The sequence below is a fragment of the Rhinatrema bivittatum genome, chromosome 5, assembly GCF_901001135.1.
Source record: "Rhinatrema bivittatum chromosome 5, aRhiBiv1.1, whole genome shotgun sequence".
Lineage (NCBI taxonomy): Eukaryota > Metazoa > Chordata > Amphibia > Gymnophiona > Rhinatrematidae > Rhinatrema > Rhinatrema bivittatum.
Genome location: NC_042619.1, coordinates 9,454,210 through 9,473,063, shown reverse-complemented (window position 1 = coordinate 9,473,063; position 18,854 = coordinate 9,454,210). Strand labels below are relative to the sequence as shown.

At 48.4% G+C, this 18,854-nt stretch overlaps 1 protein-coding gene across 1 annotated transcript in view; it reads left to right on the top strand.

Moving 5' to 3' along the window:
• Positions 1–18,549, top strand: part of LOC115091642 (oocyte zinc finger protein XlCOF6-like) — a 28,988-nt gene extending 10,439 nt beyond the window's left edge. Inside the window, exon 3 of the mRNA XM_029601805.1 lies at positions 15,606–18,549. Coding sequence (XP_029457665.1) covers positions 15,606–17,740 — 2,135 coding nt within the window. The 3' untranslated portion in view covers positions 17,741–18,549. The remainder of the gene's footprint in view (positions 1–15,605) is intronic.
• The last annotated feature ends 305 nt before the right edge of the window (positions 18,550–18,854 follow it).

The following is an 18,854-nucleotide window of genomic DNA, read 5'->3' as shown; positions in this document are numbered from 1 at the left end:
GACCTCCGGAACACATCGGAGGCGTACGTTGTTCCCTGTACGTACCAGGATCAGTCCAGACTGCTGGGTTGTGTCTCCCTTCCAGCAGATGGAGTCAGAGAAAAAACTGAAAAGGCACCCCCCCTCTTAACCTGGTGTGCACCTGCGATCCCTCAGTATTTTCTCTGACTCTCAGCAGAGGAGTTCAACAGAACCTGCGGTCCTGATCCTTTAAATTTTTTAAGATTTCTTTCTTTATCTACAGGGTTTTTTAGGCTCTGTCTTCTTACCTGACACCTTTGGCTACATCAAGTTTATTTAAAAAATAAATAAATAAATAAATAAATTTAATTGGAATTTCATGTGAATCAGACAGTAGAGTTACCGACTTTCCCGAATTTGGATCCTGCTTCTTCGGCGGATAGGGATCTGCATAAGTTGGATGTGCGCCGGGTTCTCCTTCACTGTCTAGAGGTGAGCAATGCCTTTCAGTTATTGGATCATTTGTTTGTCTGATGGAGTGGCCCTAGGAAGGGTCACAAGGCATCCAAAGCTACGGTTGCTAGGTGGCTGAAGGAGGCCATTTCCTCCACGTATCTTTGCGCTGGCCGCGCAATCCCTGAAGGCTTGAAAGCGCACTCTACCAGATCTCAAGCAGCTTCTTGGGCGGAGAGCCAGTCGGTCTCACCGCAGGAAACTTGTAGAGCAGCCACATGGAAATCATTGCCTACTTTTGGGAAGCATTTCCGTGTGGACGTCCGGGATCCGGAGGTCAACTGTTTCGGCAGCAGTGTTCTTCGCGCGGGACTCTCCAGATCCCACCCCAATTAGGGCAGCTCTGGTACATCCCAGGTGTCTGGACTGATCCTGGTACGTACAGGGAAAGGAAAATTGGTTCTTACCTGCTAATTTTCATTCCTGTAGTACCAAGGATCAGTCCAGATGCCTGCCCTTGGTTTTTGGAGAGTCCGTTCCGTATGTTTTCTTTTTTCCTCTCGGCAGAATTCTTTACAGGAATTGGAAGGAATCTTCCTTATTCATAGGTTATGCGGTGGTACGGTTTGTTTATTTTACCGCGCGTATTGTTGTAGCCACTGGTTGTTATATTTGGGGATTTTTATCCTTTAATTGGTTATTCTGCTTTGATATCGTATATAGTGAGGGACCACAGGTGGCACACCAGGGTATATGGGAGGTGCTTTTTCAGTTTTTTCTCTGACTCCATCTGCTGGAAGGGAGACACAACCCAGCGGTCTGGACTGATCCGTGGTACTACAGGAACAAAAATTAGCAGGTAAGAACCAATTTTCCTTTACAGTGGCTCCTATTTGAGAGGTCCTCTATGGCAACGCTCTACTGCATGGTGACGCACTCTGTCTGATATATCATCTAATTCCCTGTACGTCCCCGGATCAGTCCAGACAGCTGGGTTTTGCTCTGTCTGATAATTCATCTAAATCTGCTCACTGCACCTCACATTTTCCGGCTGCTACTTGGCAATGTTGTAAATCGGTTTGCCAGCCTTTTAAGGTTAGACTTGCTGTCTTGAGATGTTTTAAAATGCTATTTCCCTGTACGTACCATGGATCAGTCCAGACAGTGGGTTGAGCCTCCTGTCCAGCAGAGGGAGTCAGAGAAAAGCTGAAAAGGTATCCTACATCAGGACAGTGCTCACCCTGCGTCCCTTCCGTATTTCTCTGTCTCCCAGCAGAGGCGCAGGCAGTTGAACTTGCGGTTCCCTAGCTTTCTCTGTTTTCCGTACTGTGGTTATTTCTTTCTTTCTCCTTCTGATTGTTTCCAGGATCAAGCAAGTATTGATTCATTTCTATATGTAAAAAAAAAAAAGGAATTTGAAGGAAATGAAACTTCTTGTCAATGTCAGACAGCTCTGTCTCACAGCTCTTACAGGGTCCCGGGGGGATTTTCCCCTTGAGTACTCAGACTGGGACCCCTCTTCCCGGTGACCACTTGCCTGGCTTAAAGGGGTGATACTGGTGGTCCAGTCACTCCCCCTTTTCGCGCCTGCCTCAGGTCTTTTAGCAGAGAGGCTCCCATTCCTCTGCTCGTTTCTTTGAAAAAAAAAAAAAAAGACCCTCGGAGGCAGAGCTTACCCACGCTTTTCATTGCAGGCTCCAGCAAGGAAAGCAGCCGGGGACGGGATTACCGGTGGTCCCGTCCCTCTCTTCACCCGGGTGTGTCTAAGCGCTGTGTAAAAAGTTTCTTTTTTGTCAGCTGCAATCCAGGACCCCTGCCCACCTGAATCGCCGCATTTTTGGCCGATTTCTTCGTGTTTTGTGAGCCGTTTTTCCCCCCCACCATGCCGCGGCCATCCTGGTGTATCATAGCATGTGGGGAATCGGCCGAGCGGCTTTCTAGGACTACGATTTGCTCGAGGTGGCTTCCGGGGGAGATGAGCAGCTTTTCTTTTCCAGGGTCTGCAGCAACAGCCAAGCCTCAGGCTCTGCAGAAGCTCAGAGCTGATCCTTTCTCCCTCAGTGCAGAGACGGCGGCCATCATAAGCACATGTCATGCAGCTCAGGCAAGGGCTGAGGGGGAGCTTCCTCCAACATTGTATCCAGTCCCTGCTACTCCTGATGAGAAGGCAGATCCGGATCAGGTTTTTTTTACAGGAGGACCCTGCTTTTCCAGGAGATCAGGATGTTGAGTCTGATTCCTTTTCTTTAGATTTTGTCCTCCTTATGCATAAAGCCTTTTTGGGCTTCCAGGTCTCTGCAAGGTGTTGCCTCGCCAGTCAGACCTACGCAGGGTCTGCCCCCCAAGGTAGCCAAGCCTGCCGATGTTCCCGCGTCTCTAAGGGTCGCGAAGTTAAAAGGCGCGGTGGTTTCAGGAGGGTCTGCCGCTCCGGACGTGCCGGGCAGTGCAGGTGCAGGAGCCTCTCCTCCCCCTCCCACGGGGGGGGGAGGGGCATGGATGAGGAGCAGGGGAAACAGGCTTCTTTGGAGGGTGATGACCCTCAGGTGTTACGTCTGTTCCAGAGGGAGGAGTTGGAACCCCTCATTCCTGCAGTCCTGGCGGAGCTCGGGGTTCGATCTCCGCAGTCTGTAGCAGTCTCGTGCAGCGGGCAAGCCTCAGGTGGGTTCAACAATTACTCAGCTCCCAAGACCTCCCCTCTGCAGAGGCGGAACAGGCAGAAAGGCGATTGCATATGGGGCTGATGCTCTCTATGATCTCCTCAGGGTGCAAGCCAGAGCTAAGGTCTCAGTGGTGTCTGCCAGACGGTTGGGCTGCAGACTCCTCTTCTAAATCGCAGTCGGACACTCTACCCTTCAAGGGTAATTTACTTTTTGGCGAAGACCTGGACCAGCTTATCAAATCCTTGGGTGATAACAAGGTTCATAAGCTACCTGAGGACCGCCCCAAGCAGTCCAGATCCTTTTTCTTCCGTTGTGCAGGTACAACAAGCCGAGTGGAGCTTTTCAACGAAACACCTCCACTAGGTCTCCAGCATGGTCTCACTCCTTTCGGGGCAGACGGCCCTTCCGAGACGGTATTTATTTATTTATTTATTTATTTATTTATTTAAAGTCTCTTATATACCGATGTTCGTATGCACATCACATCGGTTCACAAAGAACAAAAGCTTTTGGGCAGAGCCCTTACATATAACAGCAGAATATAAATAACTTTCGGGCGGGGGCCCTTACATGTAACCATAAGAATACATTAAACAGGGGGGGGGGGGTAAAATACTGGTTAGGCGATGCAGTATTCCAAACATTAAGGGGTAGATTTTAAAAGAAGCGCGATCAGCCTACTTTTGCTTGCGCATCAGACTCAAGCAAAAGTACGCTGGATTTTAGTAGATACGCGCGGAGCCGCGCGTATCCACTAAAATCCTGGATCGGCGCGCGCAAGGCTATCGATTTTGTATAGCCTGCGCGCGCCGAGCCGCGCTGCCTCCCCCCGTTCCCTCCAAGGCCGCTCCGAAATCGGAGCGGCCTCGGAGGGAACTTTCCTTTGCCCTCCCCTCACCTTACCCTCCCTTCCCCTACCTAACCCACCCACCCGGCCCTGTCTACACCCCCCCCTTACCTTTGTCGGGGGATTTACGCCTCCCGGAGGGAGACGTAAATCCCCACGCGCCAGCGGGCCTGCTGTGCGCCGGGCCGCGACCTGGGGGCGGGTACGGAGGGCGCGGCCACGCCCCCGGGCCGTAGCCACGCCCCCGTACCCGCCCCCAAAACGCTGCCGACACGCCCCCGGAACGCCGCGACGACCGGGCCCGCCCCCGACACGCCCCCTCCGAGAACCCCGGGACTTACGCGAGTCCCGGGGCTCTGCGCGCGCCGGGAGGCCTATGTAAAATAGGCTTCCCGGCGCGCAGGGCCCTGCTCGCGTAAATCCGCCCGGTTTTGGGCGGATTTACGCGAGCAGGGCTCTGAAAATCCGCCCCTAAATGGATACAATCAACTATATACAAAAATAGGTGAGTACAAAGTACAAAATCAGCAGGCATTCTTAGTCATACATCGATAAGGCATTCCTGGTCAGTTACTTGACTTGTTACACGCTTGTTGTTGGTGATGTTTCTGCGTGGGATGGGGGGAAAGTGGGTAAGCTTGAAGAAACAGCCAGGTTTTGAGGTTCTTTTTGAATTTAGGAGTAGAGGTCTCAATGCGGAGTTCAGGCGGTAAGGAGTTCCATATAGTGGGGCCAGCTAGGGAAAATGCTCTGCTCATGGTAGAGGAGAGTTTGATAGATTTGATAGATTGTTTACAGAGGGATCCTTGAAGGGCTGGGCGAGTAGGTCTATTCGATGTGCGGGGGAGGAGAGGGGGGTTGATCCAATTAAGGTTATCATTCAACAGACTTTTATGGATGAGGGAGAGTGCTTTGTAGAGTATTCGGGAGGGTATTGGGAGCCAGTGTAGCTCGATAAGTGTGGGGGTAATGTGGTCTCTTTTTCTAGAGTTAGTCAAAATACGAGCTGCGGCGTTTTGCAAAAGTTGTAAAGGTTTAGTATGCGTTGAGGGGATGCCAAGGAGGAGTGCGTTACAGTAGTCTATTTTAGACAGGATAATAGACTGAAGAACTGTGCGAAAGTCGGAAAAGTGAAGTAATGGTCTAAGTTTTTTTATCGTTTGAAGCTTAAAGTAGCAGTCCTTTATGATAGAGTTAATGAATGGTTTGAAAGTGAGATGGTTATCAATGAGTACACCTAGGTTGCGAGTGTGTGCAGAGAAAGATGTAGATGCGTGAGAGGGTGGGATAGCTGGGAGCAGGTGCTTATTAGAGATGATTAGAAGTTCAGTTTTGTTGGGATTTAGTGCCAAGTGCATGTCTGTGAAGAGTTGGTTAATGGCTGAGAGGCATGATTCCCAGTTTTGTAGGGCAGTTTGAAGGGAGTCAGAAAAGGGGAAGAGAATTTGCACATCGTCTGCATAGATGAAGTGCTTGATGTGAAGTTTTGAGAGGAGGGTGGTAAGGGGAAGCATGTAGATATTAAAGAGGGTGGAGGAGAGGGAGGAGCCCTGGGGAACACCTTGGGGGAGACTAATGGGTTCAGATTCATTGTTATCCACTAGGACAGTGAAGAAGCGATTTTGGAGATAGGATTGTATCCAGGATAGTGCGATTCCAGAAATCCCAATGCTACTGAGGATGTTGAGGAGGATAGAGTGGTTGACAGTGTCAAACGCAGCAGAAATGTCTAGCATGGCAATCAGATAGGAGGATCCTGAGTCAGTTCCTCTGATAAGAGTGTCAGAGAGAGAGAGTAGCAGGGTTTTGGTACTTAAATGCTTCCTGAAACCATGTTGGGTAGGTGGTAGAATGTTATGTTGTTCAAGGTGGAGAGAGAGGCGAGAGTTAACTAGTTTTTCAAGAATTTTGGCGAGTAGGGGCAGGTTGGAGACTGGTCTGTAGTTGGACAGTGTGGCAGGATCAAGATTAGGTTTTTTGAGGCACCACTGCAAAGTCCTCACAATGAGATACGGCCGACCCATTCCTCCGTTCCAGACTTAGGTGGTCGGCTGCCCCTATTTCTTGAGGAATGAGCCAAAATTACTTCGAATCAGTGGGTCCTCGAAGTAATCAAAAGAGGCTATGCGTTAGTTTGCTCGGGATCTCCCGGACCTCTACTTGATCTCTCCCTGCGGAACCTGGAAGCGCTCAGCGGTGTGCCAGACTCTCGACAGGCTTCAAGCGCTCGGTGCCATAGTCCCGGTCCCCCTCCAGGAACAGGGATCCGGCCAGTATTCCATCTACTTCGTCGTCCCCAAAAAGGATGGCTCCTTTCGACCGATCCTGGACCTCAAGAGAGTCAACAAGGCCCTCAAGGTTCCCCATTTTCAGATGGAGACCCTGAGGACAGTCATAGCGACGGTTCGTACAGGGGAGTTCCTTGCCTCTCTCGACCTGACGGAGGCCTACCTTCACATCCTGGTCCGCCAGGAACACCAAAGATTTCTTCGTCTCAACATTCTGGGACAACATTTTCAGTTTCGAGCACTCCCATTCGGTCTCGCCACCACGCCACATACATTTACCAAGATCATGGTTGTAGTGGCGGTCTTCCTCCGGTGGGAGGGAGTCCTAGCCCACCCGTACCTGGGCGACTGACTCATTCAGGCAAAGTCGGAGGACCTGTGCGTGATAGCGGTCAACCAGGTCTTGTCGGTTCTCACCTCCCTCGGGTGGATAGTCAATTTCTCAAAGAGCAACCTCAAGCTCTCTCAGGTCCTCGAACTCGTAGGAGCATGCTTCGACACTCGTATGGGCAAATTTCTGTTACTCAAGGCCCGTCCACTCAAGCTCATGGGTCAAGTCCAACATCTATTATCTCTCACGGTCCCCACGGCCTGGGATTATCTCCAGGTTCTGGGCACTATGGCTTCAACTATAGATTTGGTACCCTGGGCCTTTGCGCATATGCGTCCTTTGCAGAAAGCTTTGCTATCCCGCTGGAAGCCTGTCTCTGAGGAGCTTCATACATCCTTACCACTTTCCGATGTTACCATCAACAGCATGCAGTGGTGGCTCTCTCTCGCCCACCTGTTGAAGGGGATGCCCTTGCAGACTCCTCAGTAGATTGTTGTGACAACGGATGCCAGCCTCTCCGGCTGGGGAGCGGTGTGTCAGAATCAGTCTACCCAGGGACGATGGACCCCAATCCAGTCTCAGTGGCACATCAATTGTCTGGAGACCCGAGCGGTCCATCTGGCTCTCAAGACTTTTCTGCCCTTGATCCATCGCAAAGCTGTGCAAGTCCTCTCTGACAATTCCACCACGGTAGCTTACATCAATTGCATGGTGGGCACCAGGAGTCGTCCGGTTGCCCTGGAAGCCAGCAAGCTGCTAGCCTGGGAGGAGCGCCATCTGGTATGGCTGGCGGCCTCCCACATTGCGGGGAAGGAGAACACTCAAGCAGACTTCTGAGTCGTCAGCATCTAGACCCCGGAGAGTGGGAGTGGTCCGGAGAGGCGATGGATTTGATTGTGCACAAGTGGGGGGTCCCTCACTTAGACCTGATGACTACTCTGAGCAATGCAAAGGCCCCCAGATTCTTCAGTCACAGAAGGGAGCACTGCTCAGAAGGAGTGGATGCACTGGTCCTACCCTGGTCTCACGATGTCCTTCTTTACTTGTTTCCACCTTGGCCTCTGATAAGAAAGGTACTCAGAAGAATAGAACTCCGGGGGCTGATGACGTCAGCGGCTCGAGTGGCAGCCTAGCCCGGAGCTCCTGGCTATGCCGGATAGCATCCAGATAATATCGTAGCCATCCCTCCACCTTTTGACGTGGCTCCAACTCCAAGCGCACCCCTGACGGCAGCTGATGGCGAATCGGGCCCCCAAACCCGACTTTTGCAAGTTTTCTTACCAAAAATCGGCTCGGGAAAATTCTCCTGAAAAAAACAAAATGGCCGCCGCATCGGGAGCAGTGATCTCGGAGGCCTCAGCTGCAGCATCGGCACTCCCCGATTCGGACATCCCTACTCGGGGTGAGTTTAAGGCTTGGTTTGGGAAGCTCAGCCACGATCTAAATTCTTTTAAATCTGAGATCCGAGAAACGGTGGGTGAAATGAAGGAGGAACTGTGTGAAATGGGGAGGAGGCTTTTTGAGTATGAAACCCTCACTGAATCTCAGGCGGATAAAATGAGCTCGCTGCAGAATAGCCATAAGGCAATGGCTAGTGAAATTCAGCAACTCTCCTCCAAACTGGAAGATTTAGAAAACAGAAATAGGAGGGCTAATCTGCGCTTTCGGGGCATTCCTGAGACCTCTGACTTTGCTAACTGTGTGCAAGTTATTACAGAGCTCTGCACTGATTTATTACAGCAAGATGCGAACCAAAATGCTGTGGGCTCTGGAGGGTCGTTTGTGGTTAAGCTTGAACGTGCTCACAGGGTCCAGGGTCAGAGAGCTCCTAATCAACCCAAGGATGTGATCGCTTGCTTCCATGATTTCCCTGTGAAAGAGAAGATCCTGGCCCTGGCGCGCCAGAGGGGGAAGCTGCAGCTGCAGGGACATGATGTGCAAGTCTATGCTGATGTTTCCCCGACTACTATGAAGAAACGCCAGGCTATGAAACCTATTACTGCTGTTTTGATTAAAGAAAACATCCGGTACCGCTGGCTCTTCCCCTTTGGCCTCAGCTTTACTGTGCAAGGTACGACACACAAGGCACAATCCGTGCATGAAGCGGCGGGCATCTTGAAGGACCTTGGCTATACTGTGACGGATTTGCCGCCATCTTCCTCGCCACGTGCCGACCGCAGGGAGGAACCTCGCTGGCAGCGGATGGGAAAGGGGGGAAAGAGACTGCGACGCACCCCGGATCCAGATATCGCGAACAGAGCCCCTACATGATCTGGCTGCTTTGGCTCTGAAGGCTTTGACACTGTCTCTTGTTAAGCCGCAACGGACGTGGAGGGTTTGGTTACTGGTTATATGTTTGAAAATATGCTGATGCTACCGGGTGGGACGGCACCTGGGAAGCTGTCTTCACTCACCCCTAGATGATGGGGGACCCAAGAGATGATTGTGGTTCCTTTGGGGGGGGGAATGGGGAATAGTGGGGATCTCCTCTCTGGGAGTGCATTGCCTTGTTTTTTACTGCCCGGCTCACTGAGGGCTGCGTGCTGCTTGGTACTATGTTTAGTTGTCTCTTGTTTCCTGGGGGGACCTCTCCTGCTCCTATCTCTGTCTGCTCGCTATACGCTGGGGCACTTGAAATGCACCATCACTTGTCCGGATGGCTACCTTTAAGGTACAGTCCTTTAATGTTAAGGGACTGAATACGCACCGTAAGCGTAAATTATTATATAAAGATCTGCAGCGTGCTGATATTGCGATTGCTTGTCTCCAGGAGACACATTTAAAGCGGCGCTATGAGCATTTAATGAGCTCTGCCCTTTACCCGGGTCAGTATTGGGCGGCTAGCTCTAAAGCTGCTAAATATGCAGGCGTGGGGATTCTATTTCACAAGGACTTTGCTTTTGAATTGCTTGACAGTGTTGCTGACCCTTTGGGTAGATATTTATTGCTGGTCCTTAATATTGCTGGGGTCTCGTATACATTGCTTAACGTATATGCCCCCAATGTTCACCAAGCCAAATTTTATGATGCGCTGGTGAAGCTGGTCCTCTTGAAAAAAGTGGGTCACTTGCTGGTGATGGGAGATTGTAATCTGCCCTTAGACCCTGGTCTTGATTTCTCGGGGGGGCGATGTTCTACTTTGAAAAGAGACCGCAATAGCCTCCTTGCTTTTTTGGACCACTTTCAGCTGGTAGATGTGTGGCGCTTTTTGCATTCCTCCCAGAGGGATTATACTTTTTTCTCGAACCCCCATAACCTATACACTAGGATAGACTATGTTTTTGTGGATAGGGGAGTGATCCAAAATGTGCGCAAATGGGTTATAGAGTCGATCACGTGGTCCGATCATGCTCCGGTGTGGGCTGAGCTGACTTTTCCTAATTATGACAAAGGCCAACGCTTTTGGCACCTAAACGATAGCTTACTTGACAGTGACTCCTTTGTGGATCAATGTCGGCGGGTACTCACCGATTACAGTTCTCATAACCTTCACCCTGACATCTCGCCCATCACTTACTGGGACTGTTTAAAGGCAGTGCTTAGGGGGACTTTTATAGCTAGGGCCTCTTGGGTTAAAAAGGAGACCCAGCGGGAACGTTCGCTCTTGACTGTCAAATTATTGGACTTAGAACAGCGCCACAAGCAAACCCCCACTGAAGTGCTCCGTTTGGCCTTAGCTGACAACCGATCGCAACTTGGGGCGCTGGATGCGGCCAAAATTGCGCATGAGCTGGAGCAAACGGAACAAGTATACTTTGAAGGGGGCAATAAAGCGGGGAAGTTGCTTGCACATAAGTTGAGAGCCAAACGCTTACAAAACACTATTACTAAAATTGTAGATGCTCATGGTGCACCACTTACCTCCAATGATGCGATCCGTGACTGCTTTTTACAATTTTATTCTGCACTGTATTCCCATAACCACTCTATAGAGTTCAGGGACATACAATCCTTTTTGCAGGACACTCCCTTATCCCAGTTATCAGAGTCCGCCAGGGATACGCTAGACAAGGATATCTCAGAATCTGAGGTGTTATTTGCCATTAAGCAACTTAAGGCTGGCAAGTCCCCGGGGCTGGATGGGTTTACTGCCCGGTTTTATCAATGCTTTGCCGGTGATTTACTTACCCCACTTACGGCCATGTTTAATGCCTTGCAACACGAGGGGGTTTTGAATCCTAATTCTAATGTGGCGGGTATAACGATCATTGCAAAGCCGGGACGGGACCCTACCAAGTGTGGCTCTTATAGGCCCATCTCATTGCTGAACATAGACCTCAAGCTTCTGGCTAAAATCCTGGCTAACAGGCTTAACGGTTATGTGGCACAACTCATTCACCCGGATCAGGCCGGTTTTATCCCTGGTCGCATGGCGTCCTATAATGTGCGGAAGTTGTTGGATTCCCTCTGGTGGGTTAAGCGCCATCATATCCCCTTTCTTTTTATGGCTATGGATGCGGAAAAGGCCTTTGATTTGGTTCACTGGCCTTTTTTATTTCAAGTCTTGCATACCATGGGTTTTGGGCCCTTTTTCATTACCTGGATTCAGAAATTATATGATAAACTGAGGGCCTGCATTAAGGTAAATGGGGGCTATTCCCCGTTCTTTATTGTTGAGCGGGGCACCCGCCAAGGTTGCCCGCTCTCTCCATTACTATTTGCCCTATTTATAGAACCTTTGGCCCAACGGATCCGGTTGTCGAGGGACGTGATGGGCATTAGTGTGGGGTCATATTCTTCCAAGTTGGCGATGTTTGCTGATGATGTCATTCTGACCCTTGCGGACCCTCAGCAGTCGTTGCCAGCCGTGGTAGAGATTATTAAAACCTTCAGTCAAGTGTCTGGCTACTCCATTAATTGGGACAAAACCGAAATCCTTAATATTACGTTACCGGAGGACCAGGCACGGGATCTGAAAGTCCGTTTTGCTTTTAAATGGGCAAAGGAGAAAATTAAATACCTAGGTATATATATATATAGGGGCTCATTCTGATGTTTTTAGGCTTAACTATCCACCTCTTCTCGCTAAATTGTACAGGGAAATGGAGGAGTGGAATCGATACCACATTTCGTGGCTGGGACGCATTGCTACTTTTAAAATGAACATCCTGCCCCGGATTGGATACCTTTTCCAAACCATTCCTTGCGTCATACCAACTGCACTGCTTCTCAAGTGGCAACGCAGGATTATGAAATTCCTGTGGCAGGGGAAGCACCCCAGGGTGGCCCAGAAAGTATTGTTTCAACCTCGGGTGCGGGGGGGCCTTGCAGTGCCTAACTTATTACGATATTATGTTGCGGCTCAATTACGAGCTGTTGTTGATTGGCACAGAACCACCGCCCGCAAACCTTGGGCGATTCTGGAGCAGGAACTTATCGGGCCACACCTGCTGACTAATATCCTCTGGCAACCTCCTAGCTCTGGGCCCAAATTGGAAGGCCTACCGGACACGATTCAGTGTACCTTACACCTTTGGTATAAATGGAAGCCTCAGGTGGTGGGGTCCAAGGTGGGGTCGGTCCTTTTTTCCCCCTTTCACTCTGGGTCATTCTTGGGGGGTACAGCTCCGCAGGTCTTTGCAGATTGGTTGGCTAAGGGTCTTTATAATTATAGTCACTTCTGGGAGCACTCCTCGTGGGTGACGTTCTCCACTCTCCAGGCCCGGCATGACTTACCTCAGGGGGATTTCTATCGCTACCTCCAACTAATGAGTTACGCAAGAGCGACCCATATTTCCCGGGATTTACTCCAGCCAATTGGTCTCTTTGAGAATTTCTGCCGAGCGGCTGACAAAGTACAGCACTTAATGTCCAAAATTTATAAGCTGCTCCTTCAGGGTATGGGCACGCGCCCAACATTCCTGTCCGCCTGGGAGGCTGATCTGGGGTCCCCGCAGGGTGACGACTTTTGGGACACTATCTTTACAGTGGGGTGTAAGGGTCTTATCTCAGCCTCCTACTTGGAAAATAGTTTCAAACTCCTCTATCGGTGGCATTATACCCCCGCTAAACTCCATAAAATTTATTCCACGGCTGGAGGGTTGTGGGGAGCGAGGTTCCTTTTATCATATGTGGTGGGAGTGTGCTGCTGTTTCCCAGTTTTGGCAGGGACTGGCTGTGTGGCTTTCAGACATATTGCATGTTTCTATTACTCTAACCCCCATAGTTGCCCTGCTTAACTCAGACTATCCACAGCTCGACACGGCCTTACAGCGTTTTGTTAGATTGGTGGTCACCTCTGCTCGATGTGAGATAGCTTTACACTGGAAGTCTCAGGGTGTACCTACATTATTGCAGGTTCAGTCACGGGTGGCAAAGGTTTGTACCCTTAGTAAGATTACGGCGCACCGTCGGAAACAAATAGGGGCCTTTCAGCGTACCTGGTCTTTATACCTAACATGGCAACAACAACAGAAGAAGATATGATTTCCTTTTATGTTTGATTTTCTATTATGTTCTTTGTTCATACTACCTTTGCAGGAGCTCCCAGGGATGGTAGGGGGGAAGGGTGGGGGGTGAGGGGAACAGGAGGGGGGGGATATGTTTACACAATAACTGAGAAAAGCAGAGAATCTGTTGTAAGTCTTTATTGCATCTATTCTACTGTCAATTTTGTTATTGTACATGCTTCACAGCTGCTGTATGGTTTTGTATTGTCGGTATTATCTTTCTCTAATAAACCTTAAATTTCAAAAAAAGAAGAATAGAACTCCACAGGGGGCCGGTCGTTCTCGTGGTGCCGGAGTGGCCTCGGAGACCGTGGTTCGCGGATCTGGTGAACTTCACTATGGACGGTCCTCTCCGCCTCGGCCATCTGCCAAACCTGCTCTGACCAGGGGCCAGTATTTTTCGATCAGGCGGATCGCTTTTGTCTAGCGGCCTGGCTTTTGAGCGGCGGCGACTAAGGAAGAAGGGTTATAAGAGGAGGTTATCTCCACTCTGTTGCGGGCCCGTAAGACTTCTACCTCTCTGGCTTATATTTGGGTATGGAGAGTGTTTGAGACTATGTGCGCTGAGTCCGGTGTTCCGGCGCGTAAGGCTTCGGTGTCCCAGGTTCTCTCCTTCCTGCAGAATGGTCTCTCCAAAGGTTTGTCTTTCAATTCCTTGCGGGTACAGGTTTCGGCGCTCGGTTCCCTCTTTGGGTGGGTCGATGGTTACACGTTGGCGACCCATCTGGATGTCATTCGGTTCTTCAGGAGGGCTAAGCACTTGAACCCGCCTATCCGGGCTACTTGTCCGTCGTGGAGCCTTAACTTGGTTCTCCGTGTTCTTTGCGAGGCGCCCTTCGAACCCCTTTGGCGAGCGACACTTAAGGATCTGACCTTTTAAGACTGTCTTTCTGGTCTCTATTTCCTCAGCCAGGAGAGTGTCCGAGCTCCAAGCCCTGTCTTGTAGGGAGCCTTTCCTTCGCTTTTCTGATTCAGGTGTTTCCCTTCAAACAGTCCCATCTTCCCTGCCAAAGATTGTGTCCTCCTTTCATGTAAATCAGTCAGTGGAGCTCTGCTTTTTCTCAAGAGGACTTTGCGAACATGCCTGGCACGGATCTATGGTGCCTTGATGTGAAGAGGGTCCTACTGCAATATTTGCAGGTGACTAATGATTTTTGAGTCTCTGATCATCCCTTTTTCTTATGGAGTGGGCCGAGTAAGGGGAATAAGGCTTCTAAAGCTACTATCGCTCGCTGGCTATGTTTGTCGGGGCCGGTCGGTTCCGGAGGGCTTAAATTCTCACTCTTTACGTTCTCAGGCTACCTCTTGGGCGGAAAGTCAGTCAGTCTCGCCACAAGAAATCTGCAGAGCAGCTACTTTGAAATCCCTACATACCTTTGCGCGTCATTATCGCCTCGATGTACAGGCGCCAGTCTTTGGCTCTTTCGGCAGACAGGTGCTTCGAGCGGGACTGTCTCGGTCCCACCCGGGATAGGGAAGCTTAGGTACATCCCAGGAGTCTGGACTGATCCGGGTACGTACAGGGAAAAGAAAATTGGTTCGTACCTGCTAATTTTCATTCCTGTAGTACCACAGATCAGTCCAGACTCCCGCCTTGAATACATCTACATTGCTACATCCGCTCGGAGTTTTTCTCTCACAGGTTCTTTTTGGGATTCTCTACTTCCTATTTGAGCTTTAAGACACTGGAAGTTCATCCGAATTGTAAGGCACTGGAGGTATCTGCTATATATATATTGATAGCTGTGTAAGAGCATTTTTCATATATTTGAATTTCTTGTTTCATTTTGATAGTTACAGTTATTTATTTATAATTTTTTATATACCGCCGCTCATCAAAGATATCACGTCGGTGTACAGTGAACAGGAACTTACGCCGGAGCGTTATACATTTAACAGGGTTATATAAGCGTTATACATTTAACAAAGGTAAATATATAAATATTTGAACATAAAACAAGTTCTTTACTTGCTTCATCTTATCCTGGTTCTCTCTGCTATTTTGGCTGCTTTGATATCGATTATACTGAAGGGACGCAGGGTGAGCACTGTCCTGATATAGGGTACCGTTTCAGTTTTTCTCTGTCTCCCTCTGCTGGACAGGAGGCTCAACCCACTGTCTGGACTGATCTGTGGTACTACAGGAACGAAAATTAGCAGGTAAGAACCAATTTTCCTTGAATTAGTTTCTTGATGGCTTGTAATTCACTCAATACCTTATCCCCCACCACTTGCTCATTTTTCTCGTCCTGGCTTTTTCAGGGGTAGGAGGTTCTTGGTTTTGCTGCTTAGCACTTGAAACAGCTCCATAGTTTCTGTTTTCCCACCTTTTCCAGACATCTTTATGAGTGTGATATCATTTTTTACAGCTCCTACAATCACAGGGAGATTACTAGGTTTTCACAAAAGGAGTTCACAGTGCATGGGAGTGGAATCAAGGGTCCGTCTTGTATAGGTTCTCGTGGAATCCCAATCCTTCCGTCCCTGCTCACCCTGACCTCCCCTTACATCAAATAGGAAGTATGGCATTTTCTTACGTTCTTATCAGAGCCCTTCACGTCTCTGGAGCGTCTCCAGCAAACAGAATAATGACTTTGTGTTTTCTTTTTTATGTAGGAAATGAGGATCCCAGAAACAATAATCCAGAGAGACATCACTGGGAGCTCAAAGAGGATCAGAAAGCAAAGAAAAGTCTATCAGTGCAACAAAGAGAAGATATTTGTTCACGTGCTGACTGGGGAAAAAACTGCATCTCAGAAAAGAAGCAAAATAATTCAACAAGAGACTCAACCACCAATTGCAATGTGTGTGAGGAAAGTGCCTGTAATATCACAGGTACAAGGGAAGAACAGAGAAACCAGAGAACAGAACAAAGATGTGCCTGTGATGCATGTGAGATTCACCTCAGGGATCCTGTAACTCTGGAATCACAAGAGAGGCCACGCACTGAGGAGAGATCGTCTACATCTACAGACCATGGGAAAACCTTCAGTCAGAAGGGAGAGCTACAGGAAGAAGAGAGAACACACACTGGAGAGTGCAGGAATGGTTTCAGTAAGAAAGGAGCTCTTGTCCAACATTATAAAATCCATACAGGAGACAGAGCATTTCCATGCACTGAATGTGATAAAAGTTTCAATACAAAATCAAGCCTAACATTTCACAAGAAAAATCATACAGAGCAGAGCACATTTTCACATATGAAGTTTAGTAAAAGCTTTACTTGGAAGACTAGCTCCACAAATAACCAGAAAATCCTCACAGAGGAGAGCCCATTTTCATGTATAGAATGTGGTAAAAGGTTCAGTCAGAAGAGAGGCCTTGCACAACACCAGAAAATCCACACAGGGGAGAGATCTTTTTCATGTTATGAGTGTAGTAAAAGCTTCTACCGGAAGGAACATCTCATAAATCACCAGAAAATACACACAGGTGAGAGACCATTTTCATGTATGGAATGTGGTAAAAGTTTCAATCAGAAGAGAGGCCTCACAGATCACCAGAAAATTCACAAAGGAGAGAAACCATTTTCCTGTGTGGAATGTGGTAAATGCTTCAATCAGAAGGCAAGTCTTAAAAATCACCAGAAAATCCACACAGGGGAGGGACAATTCACATGTGCTCAGTGTGGTAAAACATTCAATTGGAAAACAACCTTCTTAAACCATCAGAAAATCCACACCGGGGAGAGACCATTTTCATGTACTGAGTGTAGTAAAAGCTTCATTCTGAAGGCATATCTCACAAATCACCAGAAAATCCACACTGGGGTGAGACCATTTAAATGCACTGAGTGTAGTAAAACTTTCATGTGGAAGAGAGACCTAAAAAATCATCAGAAAATTCACATTGGAGAGAGACGTTTTTCATGTACTGAATGTAGTAAAAGCTTCAATCAGAAGGCACATCTCACAAATCACCAGAAAGTCCACACTGGAGAGAGACGATTTAAATGCACTGAGTGTAGTAAAACCTTCAAACAGAAGAAAAACCTCACCCAACACCAGAAAACCCATACAGGGGAGAGACCATTTTCATGTACTGTGTGTAGTAAAAGATTCTATCAGAAGGAACATCTCACAAATCACCAGAAAATCCACACAGAGGAGAGACAATTTTCATGTATGGAATGTGGTAAATCCTTCACTCAGAAGAGAAGTCTTAAAAATCACCAGAAACTCCACACTGGGGAAGGACAATTCTCATGTACTGAGTGTGGTAAAACCTTCCATTGGAAAACAACCTTCATAAACCATCAGAAAATCCATACTGGAGAGAGACCATATTCATGTACTGAGTGTAGTAAAACATTCAATTGGAAAACAACTTTCATAAACCACCAGAAAATCCATACTGAGGAGAGACCATTTTCATGCACTGAGTGTTGTAAAAAATTCGTGCTGAAGACAACCCTCATAAACCACCAGAAAATCCACACTGGAGAGAGACCATATTCATGTACTGAGTGTAGTAAAAGTTTCAAGTGGAAGACAACTTTCATAAACCACCAAAAAATGCATACTGGAGAGAGACCATATTCATGTACAGAGTGTAGTAAAAGGTTCATTCTGAAGACAACTCTCATAAACCACCAGAAAGTCCACACTGGGCAGAGACCATTTTCATGCATGGAATGTGGTAAATCCTTCATTCAGAAGAGAAGTCTTAAAAATCACCAGAAACTCCACACTGGGGAAGGACAATTCTCATGTACTGAGTGTAGTAAAACCTTCCATTGGGAGGATTACTAGTAATCATAAAAAAACATTTCACTATGAATCCGATCCCACACAAACTCCCGCAACAATACGAAGTATCCATCTTCGACTCAGTAAACCTGCAAATTTGCATGTATACTGCTCCCCCAAACTTCTGGACAACGACATATTCCCCCCTCTTAGAATTCTTCATAACAAACATTAGCCTGAAGAAACCCACAATTATACTAGGAGACTTCAACCTCCACATGGACATCAGCCCCCGATCCCAAAACTGTCAAACCATGCTTGACATGCTATCCACTCTAAAACTCACCCAACAAGTAAACAACCCAACACACAAGGCTGGCAACACCTTGGATCTAATATTCACAAACGACTTCTTCTCAAACACAACAATAACACATACACCAGTCCCATGGTCCGACCACTACCTCCTGCACTGCAAGACCCAAGCAAACATCAATTCAACCAAAACAAACGACACATACTCCTTCAACTACTGACCACCCTTCCAACCTGACATCCTCCAGCAAGAACTCAGAAAACAGCTAACAAATCTGGATCTTTCCAACATAAACAACGCCACCCAATCATGGCACAAACTTACAGCTGAAACCGCCAACAACATAAACCTGGAAAGAACAAAACACATAAAGAACAAAAGAGAAAAAACCAACCCTTGGTTCAACACCCAACTAAGAGACACCAAATCCACCCTAAGGAAAAAAGAAAAAGAATGGTGAAAAAATAAATGCACATTGACATGCCGCGTGCATGTTATAAAATCCGATTGTGCAACCTGCGCGCGCCGAGCCGAGCAGCCTGCCTCCGTTCCCTCCGAGGCTGCTCTGAAATCGGAGCGGCCTCGGAGGGAACTTTTTTTTCTGGCCCCCCTTACCTTTGTTAAGAAAGTTACGCCTGCCGGCAGGCTGCCACCACACCATTCCTTGGCCCGGGGGCTGGTTCGGAGGCCTCAGCCATGCCCCAGGACTTACGCACATCCCGGGGCTTTGAGCGCACCGGCGGCCTATGCAACATAGGCGCGCCGGCGCACAAGTCCCCTGCACGCGTAAATCCAGCTGGATTTACGCGTGCAGGGCATTAAAATCTGCCCCTAAGTGTAGTAAAAGGTTAATTCGGAAGA